Source organism: Gallinula chloropus (genome assembly GCF_964237585.1).
Source record: "Gallinula chloropus genome assembly, chromosome: 3".
Classification (NCBI taxonomy): Eukaryota; Metazoa; Chordata; class Aves; order Gruiformes; family Rallidae; genus Gallinula; species Gallinula chloropus.
The window spans coordinates 117,481,904-117,503,597 of record NC_140087.1 but is presented as its reverse complement, the minus strand read 5'-3'; the positions used below and the strand labels follow the sequence as shown (position 1 = coordinate 117,503,597).

General features: G+C 37.1%; 1 protein-coding gene across 3 annotated transcripts in view; it reads right to left on the bottom strand.

Moving 5' to 3' along the window:
- The window catches only part of SUPT3H (SPT3 homolog, SAGA and STAGA complex component), a gene marked incomplete at its 5' end in the record, with an annotated part of 260,064 nt that overhangs the window by 84,923 nt on the left and 153,447 nt on the right, over nt 1-21,694 (bottom strand). For 2 of the 3 annotated variants that reach the window (XM_084261717.1, XM_084261718.1), the window contains 3 exons: nt 47-183; nt 1,922-2,012; nt 3,148-3,234. In XM_084261717.1, the coding sequence (XP_084117843.1) occupies nt 47-183; nt 1,922-2,012; nt 3,148-3,234 (315 nt within the window). The remainder of the gene's footprint in view (nt 1-46; nt 184-1,921; nt 2,013-3,147; nt 3,235-21,694) is intronic. The other variant, XM_084261719.1, reaches the window with a different exon arrangement.

Genomic DNA, 21,694 nt, shown 5'->3' with positions numbered 1-21,694 from the left:
CTTCACAGTTTGCTGGAGGTGGGTATCAGTAAAAGAAAAGAATTACCTCCATCCGCTCTTGCTTAACATCATCAATTTCATCATCTTCAAACATGGCTAAGAGCTCTCCAGTCTGGTCAATGGAATTGAGAAAGTCTTGAGCAAGCTTCTGCCGTTTGTTGGTATTATTACTGTTGAATTTGTCTTCAAAAAGGTAAACAAAGAACAACAAACTTAGTTATTTGGCTTCTCCAGTCATCAACTTATGTTCCTAGGAGGGACATGCTTTAGAATCAGATGCACTATGCAGAAAAGGTCTGTACTTACTTTCCTTCTCATACAAATTGTGCTACCAGACCAAGGTGATGTCACTGCTGTGCTGCAGTATCACTAGAAAACCTTTAGTGCTTTCTATACAACTTAGTGTGCTATAGTAATCTAGAAAAAGCTAGTTATTTCTCATGGAAGGATCCACAGTGGACAGAGCAGTAGGAAATACCATCTTTCTTTGATTGTACAAAATCCTCACTTGTACGACAGAATATAGAGAGGAAACACTCTTTCCTGAGAGCGTGTAGAATATCCTCATTACCTACAGCCTAAAGCAAAACATAACACAAACTAAGATGCAGCTCCACAGGTGATGGACAGTTGCTCTACAGTAAAACCTTGAGAAACCTGGTAAAGTGACCTGTGCTGGTCTAAACAGAATAGCAGCTATAAAGATGTTTGCTTCACAGGACAAAATTACTGTCTTAATTACCAAAGCAAAGAAAATCTTTAATTCCCAGATGAACTGTGTTTAGGAAGCATTTCATGAGCATCTAAATGCCTCATGAAAATTGTTTCTTTGTTTTAAATAGTGACACAGACTTAAGTATTATAAACCCCTAAGCTGTCAGCTGGGAAGGTATATTGTCAGACCTTCTTGCATGAAACAATATACCTTCATGTGTGGTGAAAATAAAATGCCACAAGCAAATTAAATCTCAAATGAATTGACAAAATCGTATCCATAGATTGCCTAAGTCAGAGCAAGAAGTATAATGTTTATCTAACACCAATGAGGATGCTCAGAGGAACCAAACACAGGAAATTCATTGTAAGAGAAAAAATAAAAAAAATAAAATAAAATAAAATAAAATAAAATAAAATAAAATAAAATAAAATAAAATAAAATAAAAATAAAAGGCTTTGAGAAAGGAAACAAGTACAAAAAGTTACATAGGGACATTGCTAGATGTTATAAAAGTATGTCAAGATTTGGATTTGCTCTGCTAAGTTTTAACTGAACTTTTAGAAAGGGAATGCTAATTCTTCTATTAATATAAATCAACAAAACTTTACATATATAAGCAAATTATATGGCATAAATTGATACATTTTTAATTAAAATAATTTTTCTTTTAAATGAATTGGTTATAAAATCTGTGACTTGCTTAGGGAATGGGGAAACAAAAGTGTTTGCCATTCTTTAAATTACACATTCAAAACATAAAATATTAACCCACATTGGAAACAAGCCCAGGTTATGTATTAGTATTCAGTGACTTCAGGTTATGGGTTGAGGTTTTTTTAAACATGTCAAAACCCTTTGATAATAATTTAACAAATGTCCATTCGATTGCACACGGTAGCTGCGGCATTTAAATTACACATGCTGAAATCAATTAGCCCTTTAATCAGCACTAGATTCTGACTTCAACCGAGTTCTGACATTAAGCAGTCTTAACTAACATCTGGTTGGTAGATGCCAATACTTATTTTTTAAGTAAATGGAGATTTTTTTTTAAAAGTGGAGATTTTAAATCAAATTATTGTGAAGACAATGTTTTTCTGTTTTTAACTATTAGGTAAGACATGAACACTTTGCATTGACCTGTTCAGCACATTTATAAAACACCAACCCCCCCCCCCAAATGAAATAATATTTTTTTTCTACCTTCAAGGAGGTCATCTTCTTCTATTCCTTTGACAATTTTAGATTTATAGTCTCGAAAAAACATGTATTTAAGTAGCCTTCTAAGCTTCTTCTAAAAGAAAAAAAACACATTGATATTGATTAGTATCATATAGTTATTGTTTATTTAGACTAACTTTGCAGCACACAAATATACACATTTTTGACTCTGGAGAAAATCCACACACAGAAATTACATCAAGGTCAGTGGCAACTCCAAATTAAAAATTATCTATTTGAGCTTGTTGGTAGTTTGCTTGCCGACTGTGAGACAGAAATGGGTTTGACTTTCAGAAAGGAGGAATTCAGAAATCAGGCTTCTTTAGAACACTCTGAAATCTTCACTTAATTTGGAAATTCCAGCCTACAAATACATATTTCTATGATCTGGGATATTATTAACCACTGTTTTCAATATAGTCTTACAGATCATATCAGATAGAGAAATTACAACTGGTCTTCACATTGTAGAGGTTTTTAATTTTGATATGATTTTGGTCATTAGTTTTCACTTATGAAACAAGGAGGGAAAAACAAACAGGAGAAAAAAAGGGAATAGAAAGGGAGGAAATAAAGAATAAAAAGAGATAAAGGAAGAATAAATAATGTTGCCAAAATAGTTAACCAGAATTTTTTCACAATTTCAAAATTTGATAAATTTAATCTTTCTGTGGAAACCGGGATTTTTAAATTATTGACCTGCTTTTTTTTACTATCCAGAGAAAGCAAGAAAATCCCTAAATGTTGAGATTTTACTGAGATGCACTACAGGAAAAATATTACCATAAAAACCAAGAAAGGGTTTAGTGATAGCCTAGACGAAAAAAAATGTAATGATCACGTTGTCAAATGTCACATCTGCACCCTGCATTACTGGGGGAAATTAGAATTATTGATTTTTAATAAAAGGGGTAGAAGGAATAAGGATCAATGTTGGGACCTTTATTAAGAACTTGTTTTGACTTCCAAGGTGCACTACCCACCCTAAAGCTTATTGAAAAATATCTGTTGATAATTGAAGTCACAGGAAAAATGAGAATTATTTAAAATGTCCTACAATGATCATACTGTGCACAATATAACTGCAGAGCAGCTATACGTTTAAATAAAGCCAGTCATGATGATGGATTCCTTTCACATAGGTTAAGCAGGCACTTAAAAACGCGATAAGCAGCTTGCTATGTAAAGTAAGAAATTTCTCGCATTACCTTATCTTTGCGCATTAAGAACAGGAGATCTTCAGCAGAGATGACTCGAGCTCCTCTCAGCTGAGAAACTTCAGCTGCCTGCTGCAACTAAAATAAATAAATAAATTAGGGCGTTCTGTTTCTGTGTTAAAAAAAAAAATTGTATTCACTAGGGTTTGTTTTAAATAAGTTCAGATAATATTTTGCATGGTGGTGCGTAACAGAATGGAAGCTATGTGCTAAAACACAAGCTGGGACTCTCAAAGGTGTCACTCACTTGGCTTTTGTTAGCTAAGAAGTGAAGCAATTTCACAAAAAGACTGAAAGACTTTTGACAAATCTCAAGCAAAAGCTTTTTTGTTTATATTTAAAATGATTACTTTTAAAAAGCTCTACATCCATTTTTTCCCCTTTCCTTGCACCACATTAGCCCAAAAAATGAATGCATAATTCTCTCAGGCAATGTAAAAATGCCAAATTCTTGCCATAGCACTTTATCTGCAACTGTGGAAGGGTGGCTGATCCCTCTCACAAGTTTTTAGAATAACAAAAATTAATTTTAAACAGCTTACCTAAGTATTTTTTGAAAGAAACTCTACCCCTACTTGACTTATCATTAGTACAAACCAGACCCACATGAAGAACTTTTTAGGCATGCTCTTATTACATTTGAGAGAAAGAAAATGAATTGATAGGAAACACCAACTCTAGTCACAAAGTAATAGGAAAAGCTATATTGAGCAGTCCAGGCCATTCAGATCTGAAAGAGATAAAAGATGGGATTGAGCAATAATGCCACAGAAATTGATAAGAGGTTGCCAAAGGACCGTGAAGCAAAGAACTGTCTTCATCTCCATCGTGACAGCGACTTTAAAGGCCCCAAACTCCTCAAATTGTGCTGTAAAAATTTCTTTGTAGGGGACTAAGCTCATCAGCCTTGGATTCATCTTCAGAAGGTGCCCCAAATTGGGCTTGTTTATACACAAATATATTTGGATCATATGAAAACCAGTACAAGATTAGAAACCAAACTTGCACAAGCTGATGCCTATCAAACCACTGGGGTGAGGAGGTCAAACCCAAATGCACCAGAGAAGTCTATGAGATTTGCACCTTTCTTCTCACTAGAATTTGGTTCTGGTGTAAGATGATACTATGGAGTAGGTGGGATAGAAAGCATGCTTCACAACATCGAATACACCTTATCCTCTAAATTGTCCAAAAGGCAAGATTTAGTCATAGTTTCTTTGCTCTTATCCTCATTAACTATTTGATGGATGAACTGACAGCAAACACAGTACAAAAGTTATCAAAAGGAGAGATATCTTAAAAAAATTCTTGATATTAAAACTCATACAAACCCATAACATGATCAATAAACAGCAATATGATTTATTTTCAAATATCTCCATATTCTTCTTTCAGAAATGCATTAATGCACCTGAAAATAATTTAAAGAAATCCTATCCTTCATACTCACACTAGCAATGGTTTCACTCAGTATCACTGGCTGAATAACTATATTATTAATCTGAGCTCCCATGCTGCTATGACTTGAAATAAGCCTATTCAGAAGTTAAAAAGATCAACAAAAACAGTAGCTGTTTCTAATATCCAAAGGAGGGGGGAGGGGGGGGAAGACTTTCATTTTGGCAAGTGTTCAGTGGGCAAAAGATTCAGTCCATAAATCATAATACTGGACTGCATTAATTTTTTTCCACACTAATCACACACATACAAAACGTTAACTGTATCTCATAGGCACAACACAAAACATACTGCGTGAAGAGTTTCAGATTTTCTCCTTGAAACCTCCTCTTGGCCCTTGCAGTCACAAAGACCAGAGAGATTTCAGGAATTCAGAAGTCACAGTAATACAATCTTGCTTGAAAAAAAAATAAGAATGTGGAAAGCGATAGTTCTATTTTTTGGCATAAGAAAAACTGTTTCTTATTCTGATTAGTTTGAGGGCATGCAAGCTACTTATATTTCTAACATAAAATATAAAGAGCTGGATAAAAATAAATTTACCAAGAATGCACCAATATTCATCTCTGGTGTAAATCTATTGCAGTTAATGGATTTATGCCAAGGCTGACTTTGGCCCCCTAAGCTTAGAAGTGTTACAAAACCTGACCTTAGTGTGGTGATAACACAACACACTATTTCCAAATAACACATAAAATAATGGCAGAAACATCTGACTTGAAAGCATGCTCTATTTCCCTACATAGATACAGGACCGTAACTATAATCTTGGAAGGTCCCTCCCAACCCAACCCACTCTATGGTTCTAGAAGTCATTGATTTTCTTACAATTAAATTTAGATATGTTAATTTCTGCGTGTGGATGAAATACATTATCCTTCCAAATTATAAACATGTGACAATGTCATTTAAAGCAAAGATTGGGTGCAAGCTTCTTACATGAACCTCCCAGCGAAGTAAGGGAGAGAAAGGTGAGGTGGCCAAATTCATTTGCATCTCAGTAAACCCTGAATAACACTGTTTACTTGAATGGAGTTATTCTGGGCTAAACACAAGATCAAAAACCTGGAATAATATTCTCAGTTTCTACCAAGACAATGACAACTTTATTCTCACATTGCCTCGATTTTAGCATCTATTTTATTTTAAGGAAAGAACACACAGCATTTAATTTCTTTGGCTTAAAGAAAGCAAAATATGAAAATAATTACTTCCTGTACAGTTATAAAATATGGATTATTTATCCAAACAGACCATAATGAGTTCTGCATTGGTACACATATTTACCTGGGAAACCAGGATATGCTCAGGTAAATATGTATCCAAGCAATTAAAAAAAAATTACGTACCACACAGATGAGGTGGAGGGGGGGGGAAAGATGTATTTATAGTTTTAGCACACATATAATTGACTCATTCAAACCACAACATGAGTGTTTTGCTATAATTAGTATTATAACAAACTGTCTTATTTCACTGTCCCAGAGTTGCCATTAATATGCAATAAGCCCCGATGCCTTAATTTCCGGAGCTGAAGGCCTTGTTGAGTCATTACCGTGGCTGCATTACATGATGAAGGGGTATTTCAGGAAGCCATAGCAAAGAAACGATCCATCTCTGAGCACCCGAGCATTTATCATTCCAGAAAGGCAAATTTCAGCTATGCAACGTTGAAGTCAGGAGATCTTTCACCTTTCACTGCAGTAGCAGTGCTGGGATTTTTTTTACTTTGAGAACAGCAGGTCTTCTGCCCATGACTCCAGATCATTGGTGTGATATAAATGCTGCAATAAATATTCATATACAAGCAGCAGCTGAGATAGGCAAGAACTTCCCACCATCTCCCTTCACCGAGCCTCAGCGATACTCAGTGCCATTCACAGAATTTGGGGCAGCAGCAGTTCCTACACACTATCTTTTCCTGACTTTTTTTTGGATCATTAAAATTAATTAGTCCACATTACAAAATATTTTACTTGGGATTACCTTGAAGAACAGCAAAAATTCCAAATTGCTTAGCTTTGCAAAGAAAAACAGGCTAAATATCCTAATAGCAGCAAACAATATTTGAGACCTTGGAGTCTGAATATATTTTTTATTACAGCCAAATTATGAACCCCGAAAAGTGAAGTTTAAATAACGGAAGTGTTGAAATGACTTTAACTATAGGAGCGCAAATAGCTCCGTTAATAATTAGGAGTTTATGAAAAAGAAGTGTATTTTACAATTTTTTCACATTACAAAGAAGGTAGTATATACAGCAACTATATTTTAAAGTCTAAGAAGAAATGGCTGGGGAATAATATTTTAAAATGTAATCACTGGTTTAATGACTTTATGAAGTTAACTTTCTTGGCAGGATGAACTGAAGTATGTTAACAGTCACCTTACGGCTATTTTCTTTTTGCAACTTCTGCAAATTATAGATTTGTTGAAAGGAGTATTCATTCTCCAATGACAGAAGCACAGTTACTTCAATAGTACTGTCTGCTCTTTTCTTTTTTTATATAATTATTTTTTCTTCCACCACCTCCAAAGTCAACAATCACCGATACTTCTACAAAACCGTCTTGATGGACAAACAGACAAAAAGCTGGAAAACAAACATACTATGTTGTGACATAATCCTTCCAGTTAAACTGCAAGACGGAGCCGAAACGGTAATGTTTGCATGCCTTGAAACTGCTGGGAGCCAAGAATAATGCTTCAGGAGCTATGATTTTGTTTTCATTATAGAAGAAAATTAGATCATAGTTCACCTGGCCAAAGTCTTTTTTTTTCTAAGGAAGGAAGGTTGTTTTGTTATTAAGTGTGCATTAAAATGACCTGTTTTTTCATGTTTTCTAGATCAAAAGTATGCAACTATAAAAATACCAATAGAAGAATCTGAATTGAGATATAGTGTGATAAACATGTTCCAAGCAGAGCACCCCAATAATTTTTTGAAAGTAATTAAACGTTGTTTTTCACTTAAATCTTTCTATGTAGTATCTCACGTACTAGGACTGCTGACACCTGAGCTTCTGATCCTGACATACATGGGAAAAACATAAAATTAGTTTCAACTAGTCAGCATAGGAACGTGTTTTACATAGTTACTACATCCTGGGAGGATATTATGGAGTCCATCAGAGCTCCCTAATAGCTAATGATTTAGGATGACCACAGCATGACTTAATCATCACAAGCTAAAACATAAAACTTCAATCTGCAGATTGAAAGACAATAAATTTTCTTGTGTTTAGTTATCAGTTTTCAAATCTGAGCATTCTTTACTAAAGACTACTTAATGTAACACCAGGTGATGATGTGTGACTTTGACTAGACAAAACTCTGCGTATCATTAGAGGCTTTAGAGGACCACTTTCTTGCTTGACATACAGTGAATTTCAGTTCATACAGATTATAAGAACACAACAGTTCATACCCCATGGTCCCTGGCATTTACTGAAAATTTCAAGAATGTAATTTGTTATATGTGTCTCTTCAAAATAACTTGCTCTTGAAAGGAAGATTGACTGCTTCATCTTGCCTTCTAGCAGGTCGCAATGGCTTTCGGTTTCCAGAGTACAGCCAGCCCAAAAACTGGATCTGGATACAGAGTGTCTGCAGCCAGTTAATAGTAGCTGAAGCATAAAGAGTATATCTACAGGACAGATGCATTGAGAGCACCCCTGATAAGAAAGATTTGGGGATGTTAGTTGATGAGAAATTCAACATGAGTCAGCAGTAACTTTGTGCAGTCCAGAAGGTCAACTGTGACCTGGGCTGCATTGAAATAAGAGTGATCAGCGGGCCTAGGGAGGGGATTCTGTCCCTCTACTCTGCTCCAGTGAGACCACAGCTGCAGTGCTGTGTCCAGCTCTTGGGTCTTCAGACATCCTACTGTCAATATCATTAATAAAGATATTTAAAAACATTAGTCCCAGCACAGAATCCTGAGAAACACTTCTTGTCACAATCTTCCATCTGGACTTTGAGCCATTGATCACCACTCTTCTGAATACAACCATCCATCCATCCTTATCCACTGAACAATCCACCCATAAAAGCTGTATCTCTCCAACTTAGAGAGAAGGATATTGTGGGGGATTGTGTCAAAGGCCTTGCAGAAATCCAGATAGATGACATGCATCATTTATCTGAACAGAGTTCTGATCAGAGCAGCTTGCTCTGGTCTTACATACAAAACAAAGAAAGGGAAAAAAGTTCATTGCCCTTAGAAAACTACATCAACTCAGCCTGTGTAATTGAATGAGCCGACAAGAAAATGCACACTGCTCCTAGATTATAAGTGCTAGAAATCTTTGCAGCTGGAAGGAGACGACTTATAAGGACCAATGTCATAAAATTTAACATAACATTTCTTCAAAAAAAAAATTATAAATTATAAATACATCATCAGAACAGTCGTGGCTGTAGATGTAGATGTAGAACTATTGGAGAGGGTTCAGCGGAGGGCCACAAAGATGATCAGAGGGCTGGAGCACCTCCCCTACAAAGAGAGGCTGAGGGAGCTGGGCTTGTTCAGCCTAGAGAAGAGAAGGCTGCGGGGGGACCTCATTGCAGCCTTCAAGTTACCTGAAGGAAGCATACAAACAGGAGGGGAATCTTTCTTGTATTGCGGGCCCCAGATCTGGACACAGTACTCCAGCTGGGGTCTCATGAGGGCAGAGTAGAGAGGGACAATCACCTCCCTGTCAGCCACCCCTCTTCTGATGGAGCTCAGGATACCATTGGCCTTCCGAGCTGTAAGACCACACTGCTAGCTCATGTTCTTTCTCATTCACCATGACACCCAGGTCCTTCTCAGCAGGGCTACTTTCAAGGAGCTCTTCTCCCAGTCTGTATCTATGTCTGGGATTCTTCTGGCCCAAGTGCAACACCTTTCACTTTGCAGTGTTGAACCTCATTAGGTTCACCCAGGCCCACCTTTCCAGCCTGTCAAGATCTCTCTGGATGGCTTCCTTTCCTTCTGTTGTGTCAACCACACCCACTCATCTTGGTGTCATCTGCAAACTTGCTGAGGGTGCACTCAATTCCATCATCGATGTCATTGATAAAGATGTTCAAAAGCACCGGTCCCAAGACAGACCCCTGGGGGACACCGCTGGTCACCGGCCTCCACCTGGACATAGACCCATTGTCCACCACCCTTTGTCTACGTTCTGTGAACCAGTTTCTTATCCACTGGATGGTCCACCCATCAAATCCACATCTTTCTGTGATTCTGTGAAACAGCCTGGGCTAACTCAGCTCACCTGGGCTGGCTGCTTGGGAAGGTTGACTCTGGCCTGGCCAGAACCAGGACAAACAGTATCATTACAGTTATTCCATGTAGAGAATTTCAACTGTAACTATTACTTCCATCTAAGTTATGACTTTGGATGCCCATTTGGTACTACATGTTACTTTGAAAGCAGAAGAATCTGCAGTCCTTTTAGGAATAAATAGATTCACATTTCCTTCTCTAAAACAAAACGAAAAAAAAGTAATTAGAATTTACCCTTCTCAAAAACAATAAAATTTCTCAATATTTAGTCTATTAGCTCAGATTTATTTCCTCTCCATCAATCGTTTCTATTTCTTTTCTTTCTCCAATAATACTATGGCATACATGCCAGTAGAGGTTTATATTAAAACAAAGCTTCCTGTCTTTTGGTTTCAAATCCCAGAAGAAACCACCATTTAGGATTATTGTTACACACTTTCCAGTGCTGCAAGCAGAAAAAACCCTGTTCTCTTGTTGATTGAGAGACCATCTAGTATAAACAGGTTTCTTTCTCCCATTGCTGCAGAGAGTAACATTTGTTTAAATTATGCATCCTTGCATTGCTCACACAGGAAAATAATTATTGCCTTATATTAGTTTCACCAGAACACTAAATAAATACTCTTCCTTTCCATATGACAGCAAATTGGAATCAGGCTTCACTGTTTGTCATAGGGAAAATAAGACATATATTTACCTATTCCAAGCACAGAAATAAAGTGATTTTAGAGTAAGCCTCAGGCTAATGAAAGAACTGCAAAGCAAGTATCAGTGCACTGAATATAGAGAAGACAGGACCTTGATCCTCTGGATGAAGTGATCCCAAAGTCATAAAAAAAGTTTCTTCAAACACCTCAAAATGAAGGACAAAAACATACTTTGAAAAATTAAATCCTGCAAAGGACATAAGCAACACATCACTTTGAAATGTTAGACTAGGAGACAGTGAAAAGGGATCCAAGTTCAATCAAAAATATGAAAAAGGCAACATTTTCCATTAGACAGCTCTGAAGAGATAGGCCATTATGGTCATACTTGGAAAGACTATGCTAGTGGTGGAAGACTTTGTAAGCTAAAAGATTTTACCTGAAATCATATAATCATAGAAACATAAAGGTTAGAAAAGACTTCCAAGATCATCCACTACCACATATATTACTTACTAAACCATGTCCCTAAGTACCTCATCCAACCTTTCCTTGAACACCATGAGGAACAGTGACTCCACCACCTCCCTGAGCAACCCATTCCAATACCCAACCACTCTTTATGAGAAGGAATTTCTCCTAATTTCTAACCTGAACTTCCTCTAGAACAACTCACAGACATTCCCTGATTCATTCCATTATTCACACTGGTCTTTTTTACTTTTTATGCATGTCGACCAAGTGGGAACTTCTCAGTTTGCATGGTTGGAACTAGATGATCTTTAAGGTCCCTTCCAACCTATGGTTCTATGGTGACCACAACTTAATGCTACAGAATTGCTCAGATTAAACAGTGAGACACATAAAATGTGTATATGACTCCTGGTTTAAGTGGTTTTGGATGGCAGAGAGGCCACGTGCATGTTTGTTTTTTTTTTTTTAATTTATTTATATGAATTGTAATTCTCAGAGCTTCAAAAAAACCTCCAAAGCCAGGTAAATTGTACAGATGACGAAAACGACAGATTTTCTCTTTGGAAGTTGAAAGAAAGAAAAAGGAGGACTTCTCACTCAGAGAAAGAAAAGGAATCAACACGAAGGAGCATAAATGTAAAATTCGAACAACAGATATTTGTGTCTGAAAAATGGCACTGGTTTCCTAACTCTCATTTAATGTTCATTCTTTAATTAACATTCATTTCCCAAGGACATAAGTTTGAAAAGGCTGTTTCACATTACTTTAGCACGAAGAGAAAGAATCACTTTAAAGCCATGAAAAAGCCAGGGGAAAAAAATAAACATGCCTTCTGAACATAATTTCCTCTTTATTGCTACTGCAAAGTTATGAAATGAAATCTATTATTTAATTACATTGGATCAAGCAACAGGAAGAGAAGGGAGTGTTTGAGTCACAACATCACTGTAAGGATAAATTACTACACTTCCTCTTGCTAAAAGACAATTTTAATGGGCTGAAACTGCAAATGGTTAAAATCAAACTACTGGGAGGTAGGAAGACCTTCTTGCTAACATAAAAAACCCCAGGAAATGTACTATGAAATTCTTAATAGAAACATTGGTAACAATAGGGGGAGGAAGTAGCAACATTTTCTGCCAGAACATCAATAGTTCAAAAATTATTACATTTCTCTCCAGAATCTGAAGATAGTTTAAAAACTACACAATAGCTTCTGGGTCTGCTTTGTTTTATGCTTTGCGTTGGAGATGTTTAGATAATCTATTATGAAAACTTCAAAATTTATCTGCTATTACTACGAAAATTTTATTAGCCATAAGGGATTTCCCTTAGCTGTGCTTCAGTAGTGTTTACTAGATCCTTCAAATTGAATGCAACTGTTGGAAAAGTTAAAGCATTTCATTTCTTAAGTATGTTCTTGGCATAAAAAAAATGTGAGGGCTTTAAACTATAATGAAAAGATAGAATGACTTCTAAAATGTTAGAATAGATAACTTGGCAACTGTTATGGAGTCCACAACTGGGACATGAATGTGCAAATGCTGTGAACTTTTACATAATTTAAATTCTCTTTGGCTTATGTGGAGATGCTCTGAAATAACCTTTCATGGAAATAGTATCTTTTCTCAAAACTAGAATACACTGAAGTATGAGGGCATTTCACAGATAATTTGAAGAACAATGGAAATTATCTTTGAAGTCGTTCAGGAAAGCTCCTCCTAAGCCTAAGGGTAGTGCGGGAGAGAATTTCTTTGAAAAAGCTCTCCTAGATGCAAGAGAGTGATTTCCTAGGCTCATCAGAGACTTGACTGGCATCTCAAGACTTCAGGATGGATGTCATGAAGGTGGTGAGTAGAAGCCATGAAGATTTTTGGGAAAGATGCAGAGAGGTTTTGAGAGGGATAAAGGAAACAAGATAGAAAAGACTGCAGAAATTTTCTAGATCTAAAATTTTCACAGTATCCTTCTAGTATTTGGTCCATGGTCTGTTTTTAAACTTCTAACACATGAAAGCAGTCATAAAATAAAACCTTTCAGTAATGTGGTGTCTCACAGACCTCCACGATTCTTTTATTTTTTAAAAAAGTCTGATCTTCAATGGAACATGTTAGGAAGCTACTTGTTCCTAATGAATAAAAGTCATTGCATCTAGAGAACATCGACTTCATCTGCTGAATGTAGGAAACCTATAAAAGGTGCCATGAATCTCATCGTACATGGTGTATTTCTTCTCTTGAGACGTGGGTTATTGGTTACTGTCAGACTTAACTGACTACGGGGACAGCTGGTTGGATTCAGTGAATTTTCAAATATTTTACCGACCAATGTGTCACAAGCAAAATTAGCACATTTTCAAAATGGTTCTGAACCAGGAAGGCATTGTTGGACAGTCAGTCTAGAATCAATCCAAAAAACTACCAATTGACTGAGCAAGAAGTCTGATAAAATAGAAGAAACAAAGACATTCATGTTAAGGAGCAGAAGTATTTGTTATTCTGCAAAAATCTCTGTACGAGGGCAACTGGTCCAAGCTGTGGACCTATACACATCCATTAAAAGACAATTTCCCCTGCCCTGAGAAGATCTCTGCTTTCGGAATCCAACTGTACAGTCTTCTAATTAAATGCAGCTCTACTGAAATTTCTCATGTGTTAAGTTACTAAGGTTGAACATAAAGCCAGGATATCCATTACGAGTACCAAGGATGCAGAAAACAATAACGTCAATGGCATCAGTATGGAGGGGAAAACTCATGTTTCCAGAAGTCACAAAGGAAAGCATCAGCACTACAGGTCTGAGTTCAAGAGACATGGAAACATCACCAAAATCTTCAAGATGAAAGGAGGGGCTTATTGCATAAAACCCCAAGGATACTCCTTTTTGGGTTGCTTTTAAAGTTGATTTCTTCATTGTGGAAAAACAAGGTTACCTACACGAATTTTGCAGTTTTGTTCCTCTGACTGTTTATCTGTTCTAACTCTATTTTACAAATCGGCCAAGTGAGGCATGGAGCATCTCACTGCACAGGGTGAGAATGAAAAAATACTCTGTTTGCCTCCCTCACCAACCAATGATCAGCACTCCTTCACTGCTAACAATACCGCCTTAATGCAATAGGAAACATCTGCAAAATAATGCAGAAATATTAAAAAGACAAAACAAAACCAAAAGAACAAAAGAATCAAACCTCTTCAGAGCTTTAGCTTAAAGTTTTTTGTATCTAAACTTGTGTGCACTCCTGAGCAAACCTATAAATATTCCCTAACGCTTAAAGCTGTGAAATGCAGGTGATTTAGCGGGCATGCAAACCATAAAATCTGTGCCAAATATATTTTTCTTCTAATTTAGTGTAAGTGGACCAGCCTCATATCATATAGAATCATAATTCTCAGTGACATTTAAACCAAAAACCAACTAAACATTTAAACTAAAAAACCTGCAAGCCTCCATAAAGCTTTATAAATAGTATCAGTCATTTTAATATAAAGCTAAGAGACAGTAGCATAAACAATGTCAACACAGTCACCAGTTTGCAGTTCAGAACCTAGACCTGGAATACTATAAAAGTAAACCTTTACATTCATAAGAAATCACTTTCCAATCAGTGGACTTCTGAAGAGGTATAGGATCTGCAGCACACAGCGGAGCCTTATCATTAGAGGTTAAGAAGTAGAAGGAATAAAGACCTACCAAAATTAAAGTTTAATTAGATTTGCAAGTCCAATTAAGAAGAAAAGCAGAAGGGGCTTCAGAAATAAAATGGTATGAAGGGCTGTGCAGAATGAAATAGAGACAGAAGATCTAAACAGGTTCCAAAATGGGACAGTAATTTTCACTGAGCATTGAGACAAATTGAATTCTTGAGCATGGGAACAAAGGTATGACAACTTCTGGAGGAGGTACATGGAAATAAATTCTTTCTGATGGACTGAATGGAAGTAAAAATAAAAAATGTTAATGCACTGCAGTCATCAGCACGGGATATCTCAGATGTGAATGAACTATAAACATAACTGAATGTCTGCTGGCATTAATATTCAAATAAATCAGGAAAGTTTTGGGAAGCTAAAGGGATCAAATAATTACAAGCTGCTGCCTAAAAATACTCAAAGAGTAACTAGAAAGGTGACGGATCCAAATTCTTCTTGGTAGTGTCAGATGATACCTTGAGAGGCATTGCCAGAAACTGCAATTTGGATGGATGGAGTAGGACATTAGGAAAACTGTCCTCACAGAGGGGAGAGAGCAGCCCTGCAGTGGGTAAGCAGGAGAGGCTCTGAAAAATTCCTCCATGGAGCTTTCAGAGCCCAAGCCAGATGAAGAAGCCATGGCTGACCAAGTCTGTTACTGATGACAGTCCTTCTTGGAGTTGGTTGAACTAGACATTTCCAGGTGTTTGACTGTGTCCGGCCCCCATGTATTTTGTATATTGTTACAGAGTTTTTAAGTAAAGGGAATTTACCAACATTAAAATTCTTATCAAAAAGTGTGTGCCAACAAATGGGTAGAGCAGAAAGCCAGTCCTGAGGGCTCTGCAAAAGACAGAGGAAATAGGTGGGGTGGTGAGACAAACCTCATCACATCTTTGAGTTGCTGTTACAACCATCAACTCCAAGTCAGCTGTGGCCAGCTCCCCCCATATATCAATCATGAGGAAAAGCCTGTAAAAGCAGAAGTAAGGTCTGATCCTTCACTCCAGCAGTCCCACTGTGAACTGAACAAGATGTAGGACAAGATGCAATTTGCTGACTCCTTCAGTAAGAATGAATAAACACATAAAAATAACGGGTTCGTTTGCAGCAAGTAGTCTAGGCTAATGAATGGCAGTTGTGTAAAGCGAGTTGAGCAAGGTTATTGGGGATTCTTTTGACACAACTTGAATGAAAATCAGCTTCTATGATGGTGTAAGTATTCCCAGAGTAGATTCCTTAATTATTTGCAGCCTTGATTTGTTCAGATAAATAGGCTGTGCTAATACATGTTTGAGATTCATTTGGAAAAAAAACAGTTATTCATTACAGATGGGAGTATCTCTGCTCTGTATATAGCCACATACTGCAACTAATAATAAAATGCAGAGTTGTTGAGTTCATACTCCACATATTAATTTTATAATTTCATCTAGTTATGAATTGCCTTCTTAAAACCCTGTAAGGTAAATCCTAAACACCTAACACAAGTTTTTACAGAGTAGGTCCAGAATTGAGGCATATTTAATGGATTCATGTGATTTATAGTCCAGAGTTACTATGGGGTTTTTTTTATTCTTTCCAGCATTTTCTTTAGAAATATTTCCCTTTACACCTTACAGATGTAATAAACCATAATATATCAGATAATGAATGAAAGAGAATGTTTGTCTCATGAGAAGACAGCAACATGGGGAGTTTTTTCTGCTTTTTACAGACACTTGCAGTGAAATCAGTGGAAAAGACAATGGAGCTGAGACTGAGGTCCCCTGCTCCAGGACAAATTTCAAGTTGTAAATAAACAAACAGCACCACAAAATGCAGATACTACACCACCCTTTTCTAATAGTCTCACTGTGCTTTACAAGGAAACTCAGTAACATTATCCCCCATCATTCTAGTTTAATACCTGAAACACAGAAATAGAAGCACAGAATTCCAGACAGGTTTAATTTGGGTTGTCAGGGACCTCAAAGCCCATCTAGTTCCGACTCCCTGGCATGGGCAGGGACACCCTCCACTAGCTCAGGATACTCAAAGCCTCATCCAACCTGGCCTTGAACAGGGATCCAGGGACAGCCCCAGCTTTTCTAGGCACCCTGTGCCAGGGCCTGACCGCCCTTACAGGGAAGGATATCTTCCCAATATCTCATGTAATCTCTTGTCCTTCAGTTTAAACCCATTCCCCCTTGTCCTATCACTCCATGTTCTTGTAACCAGTCCATCTCTAGCTTTCCTGTAGCCAGTTCAGATACTGGAATCATAGAATCATAGAATTGTAGGGGTTGGAAGGGACCTCCAGAGATCATTGGGTCCAACCCCTCCTGCCAAAGCAGGTTCCTTAGGACAATTCACACAGGTCATCATCCAGATAGGTCTTGAATACCTCCAGAGATGAAGACTCCACAACCCCCCTGGGCAGCCTGTCCCAGTGCTCTGTCACCCTTGCTGTGAAAAAGTTCTTCCACATATTGGTAAGGAACTTTCTATGCTCCAAAAGGAAGGTGCTGTAAGGTCTCTCTGGACCCTTCTCTTCTCCAAGCTGAACAAGCCCAACTCTCAGCCTTTCTTCACAGGAGAGGCACTCCAACCATCTGACCATCTTCATGGCCTCCTCCAGACTTGCTCCAACATATAATAAAAAATAATTCATATAAGGTCACTTACTATTTTAGTGATACTGGGTCATCATTTCATTATCTCACTGCTTCCTGTGTGTGACCCACTGAAGAGTATGCATAAATTTTATCTGCTACTTGTCTTCAGAGACAAAAAAATGTTTCAGATATCTCCCTCTAATCCTCTTCAGTCTAATTAGTAGGATGGTAATCTGCAAGTAATTCTGTAAAGCACTCCCTGCTGTCTACCTTTTATTGTCCTGCTGACAAATTTAGCAATACCAAATGTATACTGAGTTGATGAGCCCTGAATGTTGTGTTAAATGACATTTAATACCATAAATTAGATAGAAAAAGATAATTTGATATGCCAGTTTCCCATAACTATCTCACAGTGCATAGAAATATGCAGCTGGGTTCTTCCCACTCTAACCTTCAGTCAGTCATAGAAGTTCAGGCTTGCAGAGTCAATGCAAAGAAAGGGAGAATTACCAAAAGAATTTACTTGTCCTGTGTCTCTCTGAAATGTATCATGTACATCAGTTTGTCCAGTGAATCTCCATTTATCCTCTTTAAGAGTATGTTCAACAAAATCCAGGCAAGGCTAAATGATTTTTTTGATGGATGACATTTGGCCCAAACACAAAGTTGAGTGTTATTCTTTTCACATAAACTATATCTAAACCTAGGATGAAATAGTGGCCAGTTTGAAAATCAGTGGATTTGTATCCTTAAAAAGATCAAAACACTTTTGCTAATAGTTTCTTCTGTATAATCAAGTAGAAATAGTGTTGTGTTCTGTCAACTACAGACTACAGCACTGGATCTAATCATATAAGTAATATTAATTTTAGATGTAAAGTAATAAATTCCTCATCTAAATATTAATAAGCAGCTTCTACAAATAAAGTGTGTTATCCATTTGGTGCATAAAATAACATTTCTGGCTGTGGTACAGTTATGCCTACATGAATCCTAAAGTTAAATGTATTCATTCTCAAAATTCCCTTTTCATTGTACTACCAGTGAGTAAATGCCAAGTATTAAAATAACTCTATAAATATTACTTTCATTTTCAGGGTTTATACCTATGTCAGAAGGAGTTTCCTGCAATCTCACAATACACTTTAACTCACACTTAGCTAGTAGAAAGTGATTCCCTTTCGTCTCAGCAGAGCTAAACACTAAAATGTCCTGGTCTTCCATGTTGTATTTATTTTCTGCATTATTTTAGGCAGGTGTTATTTCTGATACATAGATTGTGCTCTAGTGCAAGGCCAATTTTGCAATAGTGGTGTAGCCCCTGGGGTGTCAGAACAGCTATTTTATAGTTGTATGTCATAATCCCAAGTGTGCCATTCTGTTCATCCACCTAAACTGGCATAATAATGTCACACAGTCTACCTCTCTGTCAAGAAAAATAATCTAACCAGTGTTCACTTTGATGGGGACTAGGTAATCAGAGCAGTCCCCTTTCTATTTTTATCTGTCCTTCTTTCTTTCCTACCCACGTTCACACCTCCCACATCAGCAATCGTTTTAATAATGAGTAAAATTAAGGGAAAACTGTGTTGCACCCTTCCCTTTCACCACTGGGGCCACAACTCAAACTTGATTTAAAGCACTGAATTAAATCAGCACCTGATCTTTAGCTGCCATCCCCTTAAAATTCCTTGTCCATAGTTTGCTGCAGGCTGACATCAGGGACATCCTGTGCTCAGAAAAAGACAAGTACAGCACTAATTATCACTCAAGCCTAAACCATGGTTGAGGTTGTGGGCAAGGAAGTGTGGGAAATAGGACTATGTTGGCATCTCACCTCTTGATCTTCAAGTTTCTAGCACAGTTCCACAAAACACAGATACCGATTTTCAAAAGGTCATCTGTGGTTTATAGTATTCTTAAAATTGTCTACTATTTCCTCCACACATCTCTTCTAACAGCACCAACACTGGCTAGTAAAACATGACCTCTATTCAAAAGGATTCCACACTCCTGTTTTTCAGAGAAAATACAAGAAGAAAACAAAACCACAGCACAGCTATGTGTGACTGGATGTCCTGGTTCTGCCCAGGCCAGATTTAACTTCCCCAAGCAGTCAGCACAGGTGACTGGTCAGAACCATGACACTGGATTCATATGACATATCAACTTGAATGTCACTTCATGTTTTTGGTTTTGGTTTTGTGTTTGTTTTTTTTTAATATTCTAAAGTTTTTTATCTTTCAAAATGTACTACCAAGTTTATAAAAGCAGATTTCTCTATAAATCCCTTTTTCATTCTCATTTTTCTGTAATTAGCTTTTCTTCTGCCATGTTCTATGGTTAGTTTCAGTTGGGAAAAACATTTTGGGTTGAGTACATGAGAAAAATTCACTGCCATTTGTAAGTTAGACAAGATGAAAATTGGTTTTTTTACTTCAGAAATCGTATAGGTTTTCTATGTACTCAAATAAAATGACTTTTTAAAAAAACTAAATCTTTAGTGAAGAATCATCACCAAAAAAAATCAATGAAGTTAGAAAAACAATAAATCCAATTAAAAAAGTCTTTCTAAAATTTAAGTTTTTTTCTGTCCCACCCTTTTCTTTTGGAGGCTAGAAAAAAGTTGCAAAGTACTGAATATTATTAGGCTGAAAGTAGCAAGTATGATTTTGATCACAATACTAACACTCTTATTGAACTACAAAAATGGTCAATTGCTACCCTGCAAATATAAAGAGGAATGACTCCAACATATCGAACCCAGAAGCAGATGACAGTTTTGGCAGTATGAAATATTATGTTGAAAAAGTGGCAAGATTTAGGTATGGCCCAGAATACAGAGAAAAATTATACAGGTCCCAGGTCCCAGGGAAATTACAGCATTAATCAATTCTCACAATAAGGGACAAAAGATGAGGAGCTTGGTTTTGTCCCTCCTGAATTTCTATGGGTAAAAAGGTACTTCTAGGAAAACATGGCAAAATGCAGGCATGGATAAAACATAGATGAGTCAAGAGTGGAAAGACGAACATGCAAACCACCAGTGTTAAGATGATATTGAATCCTAGAAAGCAGAGGAGGCTAGGAAGTCCACTGATGAAAAGGAAATTGGATAAGAACAGAAATTTGTGGGCTGTCGAAAGAATGTAAGGAAATTCTGTTGAAAGATACGTTGAATTACACAGCAGAGGGACAGGAAGATTAGAATAATATGGTGTTTCTCCTTAGATTGAAAACCTCCACTTGTTAGATTTAGAAATGAGGTAACCCCTGTAAGAAGAATTCCTTCTGTAGTTATGGAATCAGAGATCAAAAGTGTCTCAAAAATAGCTCTACCCTCCAAACACAAGAAGGAATATTTGCTATTGCTAATGCCTCCTAGTTGTCACCGATGTGGTGCACATCATGATTAGTTGTCCTTTCTCTTTAACAGTTCATGGGGTAAGAGTAAGCCCATTCACCAGAACATGTATTTCTGATGGAAACTACCAACCTACTCCCCTTCTTACAACGTTAGGCTTGCCAACGAGTTACACTGAACATAAAGTTCCATATCACCTTTATCTTCTGTTTGAGTTAGTACTGAGGCAAAGTGCTTTGCACCTGCAGCTTTTATAAGGCAGGGGTGGGATTTTAAAGGAACTGCTGAAGTGACTGAACATTTTTTGTGTGAGCCAGCAAGCGCTCTACATACTTACATTTGCTTAACAAATCATTATCAGCCAAATTAAATTGAAGTGTGAAATATGGCACTCTGAAAAAAAATGACATATTCCACATTTGCCCAGTGGTGGAACGAAAGCAGCAAGAAAATAGGAAAAGATCTCACGCCATTCATTGGATTTTGATCTTTAAAAGAATCATAGAATCTCATGAGTTGGAAGGGACCCAGGATCATCGAGTCCAACTCCTGGCTCCACACAGGGACAGCCAAGTCAGAGCATGGAACTGAGTGCATATATCTTAATAAAGTAACGCCTAACTCTTTTAATCATGCAAGGAGTGGGTTCAAAGACCTCCATCTCTTAATTCTGGAGGACTAGACATTTTCTTAAGGCTTTAGTGTTCCTCATTCTCTTTCTGATCATCTTCAATTCACAATTAAGTACAGACATCTCTCTCCAGCGCATGTGAATATAATGGCATCTTAAGCCAAATGCAAGGCTTTAATAAATCTGTAAAGAATGTTAAGAACTATTTACACGTATAAGTGTATGTGTTGTATCTGTTGGGCTCACAATAACCGAAAAACTGCCAAGAGCTTTGCCATGAGAATACACAACTGCCAAACTGGAGCACATTAACACTAAGTGTAGGGTATAATGAACAGAGAAAATAAAGCCAGAAAGGCCAAATAAAGCATAGATTCAATTTGCTACCAATTTTCTGAC